We start from the raw sequence: 15,745 nt of genomic DNA, 5'->3' as shown, positions 1-15,745 counted from the left end.
GTGTATGCACTTACGACATGCTAAGTTGATTTGATGTGGAATTCCATGCAGAGGCGGGTTTTCCAAAAGCGTCGTTACACAAAGCTAACTAGACTTACTGTCGAGCTCGACACTCGAGCTCTGGATCAAGACGTTCGTAACACCCTAGGTAACATTTTGGGAAATGGAGCCCTCATTGTTTGAAAGGTCATTTGTGACCTTGGCATATTCTTGCCTTTTGTGTGAGTGTGTGGGACAACTCGGGCATTCACATTTACTGAGATCATATTTAAACATTTAACATAATTTAAAGTAAACATTTATACAATGTGGCTACTTAAAAAGAACTTAAAATATTAAAGAAAACGAACGAGTGCGAAAGCAACAGGCTGCTGTTCTTAAATACAGGCGCTCTGTTTCATTGATGTGGATCTTACCCACCGTTGCCACAAGAGGGTGACGGTTTCTACTATAACGTTGCAGTTACACAGAACGTTTGCGTTTGTTTTTGTTTGTATTGTTTGAAAAGCTTCTTTCTGTTAAAAAATGCTATCGATGGGCCATATTTTTTCTGTTGCGAGCATATAGCATTTTTCTTGACCCCTTATGCACTTTTATTCCAAATATAAAATTAATTTAGATTTTCTCCAAAATTCTTTCTAATAAAACGTTTAAATATTTGGGCTGTAAGCAACCTGCACGGTCAACACAGTCTTACAAGAAGACAACTCCATTCACAGCTGTCCTTGGTGGCGGCCACTGGAAGTGTGTACAAAGGTCAGAGCGGACAGCGCGAGGGTTACTGAAAGTCACGGGACGGGCCAATGATTTGGGTTTTCAAAACCGGTTACTTCATACAGCGCGTCTGATTGGGTGAAAGAACCGCCGTCGGAAAACACCACTTTGTGACCATGACCCAGAGAACTGCATGGTCTACAAAGGTGTTGCCAGTTTAACAGGTCAGTGCTACAATGTATAAAGTCACTATGAACTTTTTCCCCTGGGTTTGTTATCTCCTGCGAGACCTTGAATATTTGTTCTCGACTAAAAATAACGTTTCGACGTATTTGACAGTATGCAAAAATACTAAAGCGCGGGATTGTTGTGGCGCTACAAAGGGAAGTTGATTAGCCGATTAAAACTTCGAGAAATGTATCAAAATATTGGTTAAATTGGTGCACTTAAATTGCGAGATTGAGGAAGCGCTTACTGGTGGAACTACCTTAGTGCTGGTCAACTGCACGGTCATTGCTTTAGAAATGTACTCGTGCATAGCCACACTAGCTAACGACACATGAATGGCAAGTGTGGAAACTTCAGTTTCGTGCATGCATTCCTGGGTCCCGGGTTCTGTATTTGTTTAACTTACTACGTGATAACACGGTATCTCAGAGTTATTGACGCAGATAAAGTGGGTAGATTTTACGAGCAAGCTATATTATGCAACTTCTCTATAGGGTTGAAGTCATAAAATTAGCTAATGTGTGTGTTGTGTCGTAATGAACCCAGTGTTTTCTTTGTTATGCGTTAGGGAATCTCTGGTGGTGTCATTGCTATTTGAATCGCACTATGTTAAAGGGATGTAGGAAAGCGAGAGCGCGCATCTGGAAACTTTAGCCCAAAGCGCCACGTCGGAAATAGACGCCGCGCCGCAAGTTTGAATGTGAACAAAAGGCTTTCATTAAAGCCTGAATGCATGTGCGGTCACCTGGCCGTGTAACAGCTCCTGCCCTTTGTGTTCAACTTCACCACATGTCTATTTTATGGACTCGGTTACAGCTTGAGTTTTCATCTTTAATCGATATGTACAAATCTGTAGTATGTATGTATTAATGTATACGCATGTTAATGCGTGGTTTCGTGCTAAACTGTTTTACAGCTCTATTATCTGTGGTATTACAGGTGTATAGGGAGTTGTACCCAAGGAAAGCTCTTTGTGAAGTCTAATGATGGGGTCACTCCCTTCAGTTCAGCCCTCTGCTGGGGTATTTGTACCTCAGTTGCCTTTTACCGGTCTGCATGGAATGAGGTGAAAGGTCATTGGGGGTGTGGTGGTGGTGGCCTTGGTGGGGGGGGTTGTCAGTGAGAGTATGTATGAGGTGGATCTTGATAACCAGAAATGTGTCTCCATAAGACATTCCTTATCAGGGATCAATAAAATTGAATTGCTGCCTTTTCTTTTCAGTTGCACTACAATTTCAACAAAAATCATTGGAGACTGTTAGTGTCCTGATTGCAATTTACTCTGCAACTTTTTTCCAGTATGTAGACACACCTTCTCAAATATCCAGTGGACAGTTATAACCTCGGTGTCGTGGTTCTTACTGGGCATTCTGCTCTTATAGAGTGCACTTTAGACACAATGTCTGTGGGCCGTTGGACAGTGGCCAGTGTGAAAGGTAATGCACCTGGTCTGTCATTTGTTGCCATCTTTCTCAGAGATCAACAGCATTCGATTGGGTGATTTGATGTTATTCACTGCTTTTAAAAAAATTCCCCTGAGGAATAGATGTTGAATTAAAAAAATAAGCAAAACACAATTCCTGTTGCAAGTACTGAATACCCAGTTGACCCTGGATAAGTGAAAATGTCCATCACTGGCTACCATACTGTGGCACAGCCACATCTGTGTTGACATCACAAAGGGCACATTCACTACTGTCTGGGTGTATGACAACGGAGGATATTGTGGGATTTCTTTATTTATCCACCAAGTGAGTAAAATGAGGCAGCATATCCAGATTTCTGCCAAAAATCAGAATTGACCCAAAAAATGGGGTTAGCATAGCTGACTTGTGCTGTTGATCAGAACAGTCTCATTGGCGATGTGTTGTGCTCTAGAGGAGAGCGTCTGTCTCGTGAATTAAGATACCAAAATGAGCTGATTTGTGTCACTGAACAGTCACTATTGTCTGTACAATAGCCCTGTTTTTGCTGCATTTCTATAGTGGGTGGGAAACCATTGGTGAGTTTAGTGAACGCCTGATAGACATGTCACAAACTCTGGGTGGACACGCGTTGGAGACCAGCACAATTAGTAATAAAGACCAGGGAATGAGTAAACAGCACACAGTGCACAGCCATTTCTGTGTAGTTGTTGTCACCAGTGTCTTTTCATTCTGTTCATTCACACATACTGATTCACATATGTGCACTGGGAGGTGGGATGTGGTCTTCCCAGTAGTCTGAGCTGAGGAATGAGCTTCATACACATTCCTCTTAAATGAATGGGTTTGGAGTCACTGCGAGGGCAGTGAAGGAGACTCCTGCCCAGAAGATCTCCACAGTCAACCTGATGCAGGGCTGCACATGGCTGTACACTATATTCCAATTGCATGATTGTGATGGGCATTGAGATATAGTATTTAAAACCCATAGTGAATTATGGGAGATGTAACTAATGATTTGCTGTACTTTTGCGTTTGCTAAAATCACAAGTGTTGTGATTCAGAATGATTCAGATCATCCACAGAACACTCTGAAATGTCTTAGAGTAGGATGCTCTTAGAAGACATGCAAAAACAAAGCATTTTGTTAGATGCTTTATTTGCATTTCACAACCTTATGCAATATCACTGTTGCCGAGGCCAGTAATGTTATTGCAGATGACTGATGATATGAAGACACCTCTTTACAAGCACTTCCTTATTTTGCTGTACCGAATTGAGTAGTAGGAGTTAGAAGTGTGATGAGTGTTGTGCTTCATTTGAAGGCTACATATTACTGGTTCACTACTCGTCACGTGACTGATCACATGAGACTTAAGGTCCAGTGTTGTTACCTACTGTACAGAAAATAACTGTTACATTTCACAAATGTAACAATGTTATTTTCTGAGATTTACATGTTTAATGGCAGTTGAGTAATGTTGAGTACTGTTTTTCCCCTCTACTGCACAAAACTAAAACCTAGTGCCCAGTCCTGCAAAGCACTTGGTGCTCATTAGTGTAGCTAGCTGACAGAAATTAATAACTCGTTCGGTCTTATTAAAGGTTTATTTACAGTCTTGCTTTCATGTGTAGTCTGCTGTATGAAAGTCTTGTGGCTTAGGACCTCAGAGTTCTGGTGGATGACCACACGGAGAAACCACTCCAGGTAAAAGGGAGACTGTGGGTGTCAGGCAGGGAGTGTAGTGGAAGTAAAGCTGTACTGAGAGTGATTCTAGCATCGAGTGACAAGAATCAACAGCACACAGAGCTCGTGCACAGACTTCATCAAGGAGTTTACTTTAAAATACTATGAAGTGGAGAGGAATGGTGTATCGGTGAGGGAGGGCAGCAGTGACATTTCTGCTCCATGTATCTTTTAGGACACAGTCATGCCTGAGTTCTGAACAATCACCTTCCTGTGTGTGTGTGTGTGTGTGTGTGTGTGTGCGTGTGTGTGTGTGTGTGTGTGTGTGTGTGTGTGTGTGTTCGTGTGTTTGTGTGTGTGTGTGTACAACTTTGCTAGCTGTGCCACGTGTCTGAAGTGGCAGCTGGAGTGTTGGTCTGCGTCATCGTGTTTTCCATTTGGTGCATCACTGGCTTTAAATAACAGACCCTGCCTGGGTGTTTGGGGGGGGGGGGGGTGTGAGCAGGAGGGAGATCTGTCCGTTTGACCGGCCTCCATCGGGTGACTGGCCTTGGGCTCTACCATTGGTCTAGGCTCCCTGGCAGTCCAAGTTTAGAGAGCTTGGCCCTGGTCATGTTACCTTTGCCCTGGAAAACCCGGAGGGCCATGTGATTACTTGCATGTGTCCACTGCTGCAGTATCTGGCCATTAAAAGAGGAAGTCAACAAGGTTACACAGTCACTGTGTTTTTGATGTAGTTAGAGCAAGCTGTAGGTATAGTTGGGCAAGGTGACCGAACTTGAGATGAAGCAATCAAGAGCCTAATATCTTGTCAGATATGTTGTAGGCCAGGGTTGTGTTTTAACAGTAGCCTATTAATCAAAGACACTTTGAAGTCCAACATCTTTTCAGCTTTTGTTCTCCAAATGATTGGCTGACATGGCATATTCATAAGCAGGTTATCCAATAAGGAGCAAGCAGGGGCTGGTCTGAGTTTGACCTTCGGATTGGCTGGGTTTCCTGTGGCTGTGCATAACCTTAGGGTGCTTTATGTTAGGTGATGATAGTTATCGTTACCTGTCCAAGCACACGCTGTTTAGGAATTCCTATTCCGGCTGCCTGGCTATCGAGAACAGTGCCTGTTTTTGGAAGCACCCTGTCCCAGGTGAACAGTATGTGCTTTTGCATTTTTGTGTGTGTTTGTGTTAACAAAGGACTGTGCCCAGGTGTTGAGTGGTATTAATATCCCTACAGGTATGTATGTGTGTACGTGTAGTGGTGGTGTGTGTCCATGCATGCATGTGTGGGTGGGTGGGTGTTGTGTTTTGGCAGCAATGTATGGTTCACATATAGTCCCAGCTAAACATTACAGTTATGAGAAGCTACTGTTATTGTTCAGAGCAGTTAACTATGTTAGATCATTGTAGGAGCTGCACAGTCTCTTAAAACAACATGCTGCTAAAAGGTTCCCCTTTAGTTAAGGACTGTGTAGTTGCTTTTGCCCCTCCATGTGTCCTGCACATGTACACCAGCCTGAAAAGTAACACTTGAGTATAGGTTTTCCACTGTCAGGGAATTTGATTAAATCCAATGGCAAGGAATTTCATTTGACTTCTCACTCACAGTCATCACTCAGATAAGTGTTTCCGACGGGTTTCAGTCAGGATTCATTGTGCCTTATTTTGGTGTGTGTTTGTAATTTAGCTGTAATTGAACATTAGAATCAGTCTTGAGTGATGTAGCTGAGACAGGTTCCATTTGCCAGTAACAATGGTAGTGGGACATGGGTGAAGGTGCAGCTCACCCTCATGGGGTTATGGTCAACCTGATCTGTTATGTCAACAAATACTCTTTCAAAGGACATGAATGCTTTGTGCCTGCATTACACAGTGGTCATGGTAACTCTTCCTCGATCTCATGCTCGAGTTAGTTTCCGTCTATTTTCCATACAGTGATCATCGCCTTTGAACTATTTTAGTGGGTATTGAAGTAGGCCAGTATTGATCAGCTGTGGTGTTTTATTGTCGTGTTATTTCTGACTTGATCACCATTTTAAGCAACCAGACCAGCCAGCTTACACAAACGATATGTCATTCAGGGATATTGGCCTTCTCCACAGGCATGTGTCAACACATGAATACTCTAAAGAGGTGATACTCAGTGTTTGCACTCTATGCTGGTTAAACAAATTAAGCCCAGTTCCAGACAGAAGAAAGATAGCAGAGAGTCCTATATTTAAAAGCATTAAATACAATACCAGGCTACATTTAATACCTATAAAATTGGTAATTTGTGATATTTAAATCCATCCTACTGACCTATGTATTATTTATTAAAGGATGCTGAACTTGCAATTTTCTTTAGATATATGTAACACTAAATACTAGCAGGGTGTTATTCAGTTTCTCTGTTACGGGAGCAGCATAAATGTGTGTGTGTACTTTTCTACATCCCTGTGTTAGCTTGAATTGTGGGCTTACTGACATTGTCACATAGAGTATATATACTACATAGACTGGTTTGGCTAAAAAAACAAAATTTTATTGTCTAAATGATAAAAGAACTCCTTGATATAAAAACAGTTACAGCACATGTCAAACCCTGAGAAAAGACAGAAATTATGTATTGTCACTTGTATTTTACTTTTTCAAACTTTGATACATTTCAAATCTTTGAGTTTAGTTTTCTTTGTGTTCTTAATCGTGACTGTAGTAGTACCTCTGCACTTGTATCAGCTATGAACCAGATAAGCAACCCTTCCCCCTGAAGTTCAGCACCTTTTATCTCCGCTTCTCCTGGACTCTTTACATGTCCTAGCCATTGTTTCATATCTCAGGTTAAGAGAAACCACTACCAAACATTTCGATTTGGGACAGATTCAGGTAACATTGCGAAATTACTGATAAGACACTCAGGCACATGTCCCAAGATCACTGACCCTTGGCCATGTGTGATTGCTGTGCTCCTCCAGAGACACAGAGCACTTCAATTAGCACACAGGGAAGTAGAGCAGTTGGGTTTACCCTTCTGAATTTTTCATGCCAAATAAACAATGCAGATAATGAGGGCTATTATTAAGCAATTAAAGGCCTGGCACCTGAGAGGCCAAGGGATCGTGGGAAACTGCATTGTGTTTCTTCCATGCACTATTTGGAGTAATTAAAGAGGTCATCTGTGTAGTGTAGTCATTTACACTCGTTCTTGTCATTTTTATCTCTATCATGAACAGAGCACCTGCAAATGATTAATCCCATGTTCAGATATATTGTATGTGTCCGTGACTCTTTCTTCAGACCTTTCTCTTTCTTGAGCTGTGAGTATACATGTCTACCTGTACATAAGATAATTTTATGCTGACAACCATCAATGCATTGCTATCCCAAATCACCGGTGGCACATATATATCGCACATACATACAAGCTGGGGCTTAATACTGAGCCCTGATGCACTCCCCTTTCCCCTTACAGACCTATTAGCAGGCAGACATGCAGGCACAGGAGCTGTTGAAGCAGCTACGGCTGCCTGAACTGGCAGACGTCAGGCAGTACATCCGCAGCCTGTCCGCCAGTACGCTGGTGGGCATGGGCGCCTTCGCAGCCTTCAGCACCTACTGGTATGCCACACGTCCCAGAGCCCTCAAGCCACCCTGCAACTTGAGCATGCAGTCCGCCGAGATACCGGTAAGTCCATTTTATGCTGGATCAGAAGGAGCGGCCTGGCTCAAACATCAGAGGTTGCATAGGGTGAAATGTCTGGATTCATTTGTCTTTTCATTGTTGGCATTTAGGGTGGAGAGCTCGTACGTAAATCGGTGCTGGTGGAATCACTTTTGTCCTTTTACTACGAGGATGCTACGACAGTATACGAGGCCTTCATTAGGGGCATGAGGGTGTCAAGTAAGTTATGTGAATCTGACTTATTGAATCAAATAACCGAATGTCCAAATAAAGAGGTGGCCAAATATGTTTCCTTTGGATGCTTAATACTTTCTAAAACATTCGTAAGATTGGACCCTAGCTACTGTTGAGTCACGCTTGAAATTTTTTTTTCAAGTTTTGCCATGTATTTGTTCAAAATGCATATGTATTGATTATAAAATATCTACAACAGTCTTGTGTTAAGACTTGATTTCAGCACAACAGTGTCAAGTCCTTCATGAATTATATCAGACATAGCAGATGAGTGCTAGAAGGGATGCAGCATCGGTATCAGCACCACATCAAATGAAAGCATTTGGTTATTGATGTTTATTCATATATTTAGATCTTCTTTTTCTTGCTTTTAGGTGATGGGCCTTGCTTAGGCTCCAGAAAACCAAAACAGCCCTACGAGTGGCTGTCCTATTCAGAGGTGAGAGTGCTTGAGATGGGTCTGCTTCAATTTAATTCTTAATGCTCTTTTGTGCTGGTCCTCTCTCTTTCTCTTCTCTCTATAGACGCAGGCTGAGCGCTTTCATTAGTTTCGGCTGTGTTATTTATCTGCTTCCAGGAAATGTAAAGAAAATCTTTTTGAATTCATTGTTAGCTACCAGCTTGGACCTTAATGTGACCCAAGAGTCTGTAACCTAAAGTCTTCTGTAATTCTGTTATTATATTCCATCTGATTCTGGGTTCTTCAAGTTGACATTACCCTACTGATTTGCATATAGGAGAACTGGGCATTGTGGTATTTTTAACATTAGCCTCCCTCACATATGAATTAGTGATTCATTTTGTTTATTTGTGGAATGTTGTGAAGTGTTTATGGAGTGCTTAGTGTGGTATCTGTGGTGGTTCTCTCAGGTCTTAGAGAGAGCTGAGAACTTGGGATCAGCACTGCTGCACAGGGGCCATTCCAGCACCAGTGATAAGTACATCGGCATCTTCTCCCAGAACAGACCTGAGGTGAGGCGCTCATCCCATGGCCTAGAGCTACTTGAAAGGCTCTCAAAAAGAGCAGTTATGGTTAATTGATCATCTGATAATGTCGGACCGAGCATACACTATCAAATTTCATGTCCCAGTACCTGATTCAAGTAGGAGATTCCTCAGCAAATGTGGTTAATAAACATGGCCTAAAGTGCTTAAACCTGCCCATTTTGCATGATTTCCCCTGTATTATGTCTAGTAACTTCCTTCAAAATGAGGCTCAGCTTTTAAGGTTGTTGTTAACAATTTGTATCTACAGTGGACCATCTCCGAGCTGGCGTGCTACACATACTCACTTGTAGCAGTGCCTCTGTATGACACGCTGGGTACCGATGCCATCAGCTTCATCATAGACCGCAGTATGTCCTTACTTATGACTACCTCATTGTACCAGGTCTTTTGTTTGTTTGTTCGTTTACTTAGTGGTTGGTGTGTGTGCGATGTAATTCTGGGCCTGTGTTTCAGCCTGCATCTCCACGGTGGTGTGTGACGTAGCGGCAAAGGCTCATCTGCTGCTGGACTGCATCTCTGACAGGCAACACTCTCTCCGCCTTGTCCTGCTGATGGAGGCGGTCGACTCGGAGCTGGTGGTGCGGGGCCAGCAGTGTGGGGTGGAGGTCCTCAGTCTGGCGGAGGCGGAGGTGAGTAGAAGAGCATGCACACCTCCCGATTCACTTAATAAAAAGAAATAACACACCCATCAGGCCTGACGTGTGGCAGCTTCCCCTTGTCTGGGTATACGTGTTTACAGAAGCAGCTCTCTACAGAGCTGTGGCTGTCTGTGGTCTTACCCTGCAGACATAGACAGCCGTGCATATCACGCCTAAGGTTTCAACTTCCTCTCATGTAATTTTCTCATGTTCACACACACACACACACACACACACACACACACACACAGAAACATTCAAACTCACAGTACCACACTACAGCCTTTTTTCATCTCCTGCTGTAGAAATTGCGGTGTGAGTGACTTTGTCTGTGGCTTGTCTAGGTTCTTGGGAGGGTCCACAGACAGCCCCCTACGGTGAGTTTCCTCATCAGCATGGCTGTGTCTACGCACCTCTGCACGGTTCTCCTCTCTGTGCCTGGACTAATGCTGGTTTCTTTTGCCTTGCAGCCGCCTGGGCCTGATGATTTAGCTCTTATTTGCTATACCAGTGGAACCACAGGTATGTGGTTTGTCTGAGTGTGTGTGTACAGGAAGATATTGGTAGGTTCTGTCTGTCAAGACTGAATATTGTGTTTGTGTGTGTGTGTGCTAATATTTCTTTGTGTATGTGAATTCATCTCACTGTATCTTATCTTTTTTCTTTACTATGGGTCCTGTTAAAAATGATAATTTCTCTCACCCACGTCTCTCTCTGTCTCTCCCACAGGAAACCCAAAGGGGGCCATGCTCACCCACAGGAACATTTTGTCCAACGTTTCTGCTTTCATTAAGATCACAGAGGTGAGTATGTAGACCTGCACCTGCAGCCTCTCACCATGACTCTGACACTATGGGGATTAGTGTGCACACTGCTTATACCTGAGCACACTGCTTATCAAACTGCTTATGTTTTCTTTACTTCAAATATATAGTGCTGGGATAATGTTGTAGGGATCAGCACTTCACCAGTTCAGTAGGACATACAAATGCACTCACACTCGGCAGATACTTCATTAAAAAACATTACTTCATAAGACGAGTGATTTGTATACAGGTGGACTTGATAATTCACAATGACACAATCCTTGTTTCAAACAAGGTGACCATTTGTGAGTAGAACTTTTTATCAAAAAATTTGAGACCATTGCAGGTTCAAGCAGAATAGATCCTAAATCTAACATAAATCTAAAATAAAATAAAAAAATCATGATATTAATTTATTGAAATTTTTCTTTATTAATCTCTTGATGGACCAAATGTTTATACTAGAATATAAAGGCAGTATGAACATATACCTCTGTGCTTCACTAATCTGTTGTTGGACCAATTGGTTATCCTAGATTATAAAGCATTATGCATTATAAAGCATTATTTCTCTGTGATTTGCTAATCGTGTGTTGATGGTTACTCTAGAATACAAGTTGTGTTGGATGGTGGTTTTTTTCTAATCCCAAGTCACTTTTCGTCTGTTTTTTGCAGACTAGCTGTCCGCTCACCCACAAAGACTCGCATATCTCTTACCTGCCTCTGGCACACATGTTTGAGCGAGTGGTACAGGTACGGACAAGACGTCATACCGCTGTCAGCCATCACGGCAAACGGCTAAGAAGGGAATCCCAAAAATGTCCAGAGTTTGCTGATTCTTTATAATAACTACAAGAGGGAGATTTTCTTCCAGCTTGGAGTCTAGAGCAAAGCTGCATGTTTGCACAAGTCTGTGATTTTGCTTAGGGCCTGATGGTGGTCCACGGAGCTCGAATTGGCTACTTCCAGGGAGATATCCGCATGCTGATGGATGACCTCACAACCCTGCGGCCAACTGTGTTTCCAGTGGTGCCCCGCCTGCTCAACCGCATGTATGATAAGGTAAGTGCAATAGCGCCCCCTATGGATACAGACGAGACCTAACCCCTGGGACGTAAAGCTTAGTGCATTTAAGGAACTGATGCAAATGTATAAGATTATAATGTTTGCAGTAGAAAGAAATATGAGCTTGTGTGTGTGTGTGTCTCAGATCTTTGGGCAAGCAAACAGTCCACTGAAGAAGTGGATTTTGAATTTTGCTTTCCGGAGGAAGGAGGCGGAGATGATAAGTGGCATTATGAGGAAAAACAGTCTGTGGGACAAAATCATCTTCAAGAAAGTCCAGGTAATAGCGTCACTCCTTATCAACCTGTGCTTCCTGCCTCACTCAGCTTGGAAGGTTCTTGATGATATGTCTTCTTTGAAACCGAGATATTTTTTTTGCTTGGTTTCATTTGCGTGTCTCTAAAAACTGATGTTTGTGCTGCCCCCTATGTTTGTGCTGCCCCCTACAGGCCAGCGTTGGAGGTTGCGTGCGTCTGATGCTGACTGGTGCTGCTCCAGTTTCGGCTCATGTGCTTACCTTCCTGCGTGCGGCCCTGGGCTGCCAGGTCAGTTTTAGACACACATACACACACACACACACACACACACACACACACACACACACACACACATATATATATGCTACTTGCGTCCAGTAAGTGAAGTGCTTTCATTCAATGTCACACTTTTTTTTCACACCAAAACTCCAAAAAGTTAGAAAAGGGAATATTTGTAGGCATCGTCTGCACATACAGCATAACAGATACGCAGCATCCTCTTGATTCTCCTTCAGGTTCATCTACACATGCTTATTAACTTCCTGGATATTACTGCATTTATTCTGTTTCTGTTTACTTGTTGTTCTGAGACCTCACACACTCCTCACACACTCCTCACACTCCTCACTGCTGCTCAGTTTTATGAAGGTTATGGACAAACCGAGTGCACAGCAGGATGCGCCGTTACTTTGACAGGAGACTGGACCGCAGGTAACACACATACACACACACACACACACACACTCTGTAGGTTGTCTCTAGTGTTGTTTTTGGGTCATCTTTCTCCTGGGCGGTGTTGTTTCATAGGTCATGTGGGTCCTCCTTTGCCTTGTAATCACATCAAGCTGGTGGATGTTGCAGAGATGAACTACCTAGCTGCTAACGGAGAAGGAGAGGTGTGTGTGGCTGGAGCACAACACTGCTACACACACACACACACACACAGTGGCATCTTGCTTTTGACCCGTCTGGGTGTTGCTTCTCTCTGTATCTTCTGTGCTAGGTATGTGTGAAGGGACCTAATGTTTTTAAGGGATACCTGAAGGACCCAGAGAAGACTGAGGAAGCCATTGACCAGGATGGCTGGCTTCATACAGGAGACATCGGCAGATGGCTGCCGGTAAGTACAACCCTGAAGGAACTGCTGGATGGACCTGGTAATATACTCCAGTCAAATTCTGTATAATCTGTAACTGAGCTTATATTGCTTATTTTGTGTGTGTGTGTGTGTGTGTGTGTGTGTGTGTGTGTGTGTGTGTACATCCAACTTGTATTGGACTGTGTGTTTCTGACTATCTGAACTTTCATCTGGAGTCCAAGCTAAGAACATCCACAGAGCATGTGTGATAAACACACTGGACCACAACGCACACATGCCTGTGCTTGACTGACTGTCCACTGTGTTCACACCTGTGATGGACTGACTGCAATTGTGGGACACTTTGCTTCCCACCGACCATTACAAATTTGGTGACACGGCGACCGACATGGTTTGACCGCATCTTCGTGTGTCCCTGTCTGTCTGTCAGAATGGCACACTGAAGGTTATAGACCGCAAGAAGCACATCTTCAAGCTGGCGCAGGGAGAATACATCGCCCCAGAGAAGATCGAGAACATCTACATCAGGAGCGAAGCCGTGGTGCAGGCCTTTGTGCATGGAGACAGTCTCCAGGTGGGACAGTGCAGATTTCTGAGTGCCATGTTTTGTTCTTCCTGCACTTGTCACCGGTAGCATGGAAGTTGCAGAGAAGTGTTAAATAGCCGTCTTCCACAGGCCTGCCTGGTGGCCATCATTGTGCCAGATCCTGACTTCCTCCCTGGCTGGGCGAAAAAAAGAGGCTTTCATGGCTCCTACGAAGAACTCTGCAATGACACGGTAGATTTTACGGGTTATTGTTGGGTTTAGGTTAAGCATAGCCTCAGATTAAGACCGTATTTACCAGCCTACATGGTCCATGTCAGGCGGTTTCCTGGCTCTCAGCACACCTAAACAAAGTAATCAAACACCGAATACATGATCACCTGATGCAGCTGGAATCCAGGAGATGGGATAGAGGGAAATAGAGTGGGTGTTTCACCAACTCAGAGGCCTGGGTTTGGAAATACTGGACTAAACTACTTTGTAGGGAATCACCACTGAAAATCCTTTTTAGTTTAGAGATCTGTGAACCTGAATTCTGAGTTACTAGTTGGCATTGGAAATGAGTGCTTTTTGTATTTTTTTGCAGGGAGTGAAAAATGCCATTTTGGAAGACATTGTTAAATTGGGCAAAGAAAGTGGTCTGAAGTCATTTGAACAGGTGAGGTTATAAACTGGATTTTAACTCCTTTTCAGTTATTGACTTACCAGAGAGCCTGCATTGTAGTACATAAATAAGTGAATAAAAATATATTTGCTAAAAATTGAAAACCAATTTTTAAACAAAATTACTTTGTGGCACTGACTAACTACTATACAAAATTATACTGCTTTTCTTGGCTGTAAATTTTCAAGTCCGTTGTAATTGTCTGTATTGCAGGTGAAGGATATTGCTCTGCACAAAGAAATGTTCTCAATCCAAAATGGCCTCCTCACTCCAACCCTAAAAGCCAAGCGTGCCGAGCTCAGCAAGCATTTCAGGAAGCACATTGACCAGCTCTATTCCACCATTCGGATGTGATGCTGATCCTGCTGTAGTTTTAAAGGTCTAATAGCAATAAAACATGGTGCACAAGAGGATCCGGCTAACATTGTGTGAATACACTGATGTGAACTGGTCCCCACAAACTTCCCCTCATCTTTAGCTACATTAGTACTCTGTGGTGAGGTATTCCACTAAAAAGCCTTCCTCAGTGCGGAACTATGCCTTATCCACGCATGATGTCCACTGCCTTTCATACATATATAGTAAAGAACAGAGCATCGGGTCATGAAACAGAAGTCCATTCTCTCAGCCTCCAGAACATACCTCATGGTCCACATGCCAATTCCCATGACCCTAGTCTGCTGCAATAGATGGATAGTGGAAGTACATTCTCTTTAAGACTTGGTATTGGTGTTTTAAAGCTTCCACTTCCAAAATGTCTGCCAAAGAGGCAACTTGGGTGCTAGACGCCGGCTATAAAATCGACACGTGCTTAAAGAAAGTGCTTTAACAGGCAGACCTCAGCCTTATGTGGCGGTATTGTTTGGGCAGATAGCACATCGACACACGTGGCTACTGTAAGCCTTGTGTCATCTGTTGTAGCTGCAGTGAACTGTGCTGCAACATTTTGGTACCAAGCAAATCATGGTCAAAGTGCCATCATACATTTTGCTATGTATTTGCAGTATGTACTTTCATAATGTCCGAAAGTATTTCTAGAAACTGGTGATTGTATGTTTTTTGCTGCTCTATTTCTAAAAGAAGGATCCTTAGCTTGCATTCCCTACACTAAACCCAGTAGTAATTGCAATAAACACACAGAGGTACAAAGGTAAATATTTTGTAGGTTTATTGTATTTGTATACATATTCATGTGGTTTTATCTCTATACAGCATGTTGGTACAGTGTTGACATTGAATTTTAAGCTTTTTGTGATCTCATGTTATGTATGAACCTGATGTGAAGGTTTTCAGCACGTTGTCCTGAAATATGGGGTTTGTAGAGCCACTGTATTTATTTTATTTTTGTTTGATCAGTTATTTGAATGTACTTAGGAGTTTGCTTAAGCTATTTTATCTGATCACTCCAAGATGAGGTACATGAAAGTAAAGCAAAAAATATATTGTGTACAGTAGTGATTTGTAAACACTGTCTGACAGCAAAGCCATGGTGATGTCATGTCTCTGGACTTCTTCCTGTTAAAGGTTTTTTAAAAACTTGAGTATGATTGCTAACAAGAGGCAGTTGCATCATATTTTGGATATGTATGGTTACACTGAGGAGATGTATTTGATAATATCAAAGGGAAATATTGAAATGATTTGTGTCATTTGGTGGCACAAGCTATTAATGAAACGTTCATGTAATATATATATATATATACGTACATGACTGAAATTA

At 42.7% G+C, this 15,745-nt stretch overlaps 1 protein-coding gene across 3 annotated transcripts; it reads left to right on the top strand.

The window, feature by feature from the left end:
• The first annotated feature begins 530 nt into the window (after window positions 1–530).
• Window positions 531–14,435, top strand: acsl1b (acyl-CoA synthetase long chain family member 1b). 3 transcript variants are annotated; one of them, XM_077005962.1, is made up of 22 exons: window positions 531–756; window positions 840–938; window positions 7,501–7,713; window positions 7,821–7,929; window positions 8,319–8,383; window positions 8,815–8,916; window positions 9,200–9,299; window positions 9,406–9,581; window positions 9,935–9,967; window positions 10,061–10,112; window positions 10,320–10,393; window positions 11,072–11,149; window positions 11,324–11,458; window positions 11,607–11,741; window positions 11,911–12,006; window positions 12,357–12,429; window positions 12,526–12,614; window positions 12,722–12,838; window positions 13,248–13,391; window positions 13,494–13,595; window positions 13,948–14,019; window positions 14,239–14,435. In XM_077005962.1, exons 3-22 carry the CDS (start codon window positions 7,519–7,521, stop codon window positions 14,377–14,379), a joined length of 2,088 nt encoding a protein of 695 aa, XP_076862077.1. In that variant the 5' UTR covers window positions 531–756; window positions 840–938; window positions 7,501–7,518; the 3' UTR covers window positions 14,380–14,435. The 3 variants fall into 3 exon arrangements, with proteins under 3 accessions (XP_076862077.1, XP_076862076.1, XP_076862078.1); XM_077005961.1 differs by having other exon boundaries at window positions 531–938; XM_077005963.1 differs by lacking the exons at window positions 531–756; window positions 840–938 and adding an exon at window positions 4,584–5,197.
• Window positions 14,436–15,745: the final 1,310 nt, after the last annotated feature.

This window comes from Brachyhypopomus gauderio, chromosome 5, assembly GCF_052324685.1.
Source record: "Brachyhypopomus gauderio isolate BG-103 chromosome 5, BGAUD_0.2, whole genome shotgun sequence".
Taxonomy (NCBI): domain Eukaryota; kingdom Metazoa; phylum Chordata; class Actinopteri; order Gymnotiformes; family Hypopomidae; genus Brachyhypopomus; species Brachyhypopomus gauderio.
This window is presented reverse-complemented; position numbering and strand designations above follow the sequence as displayed.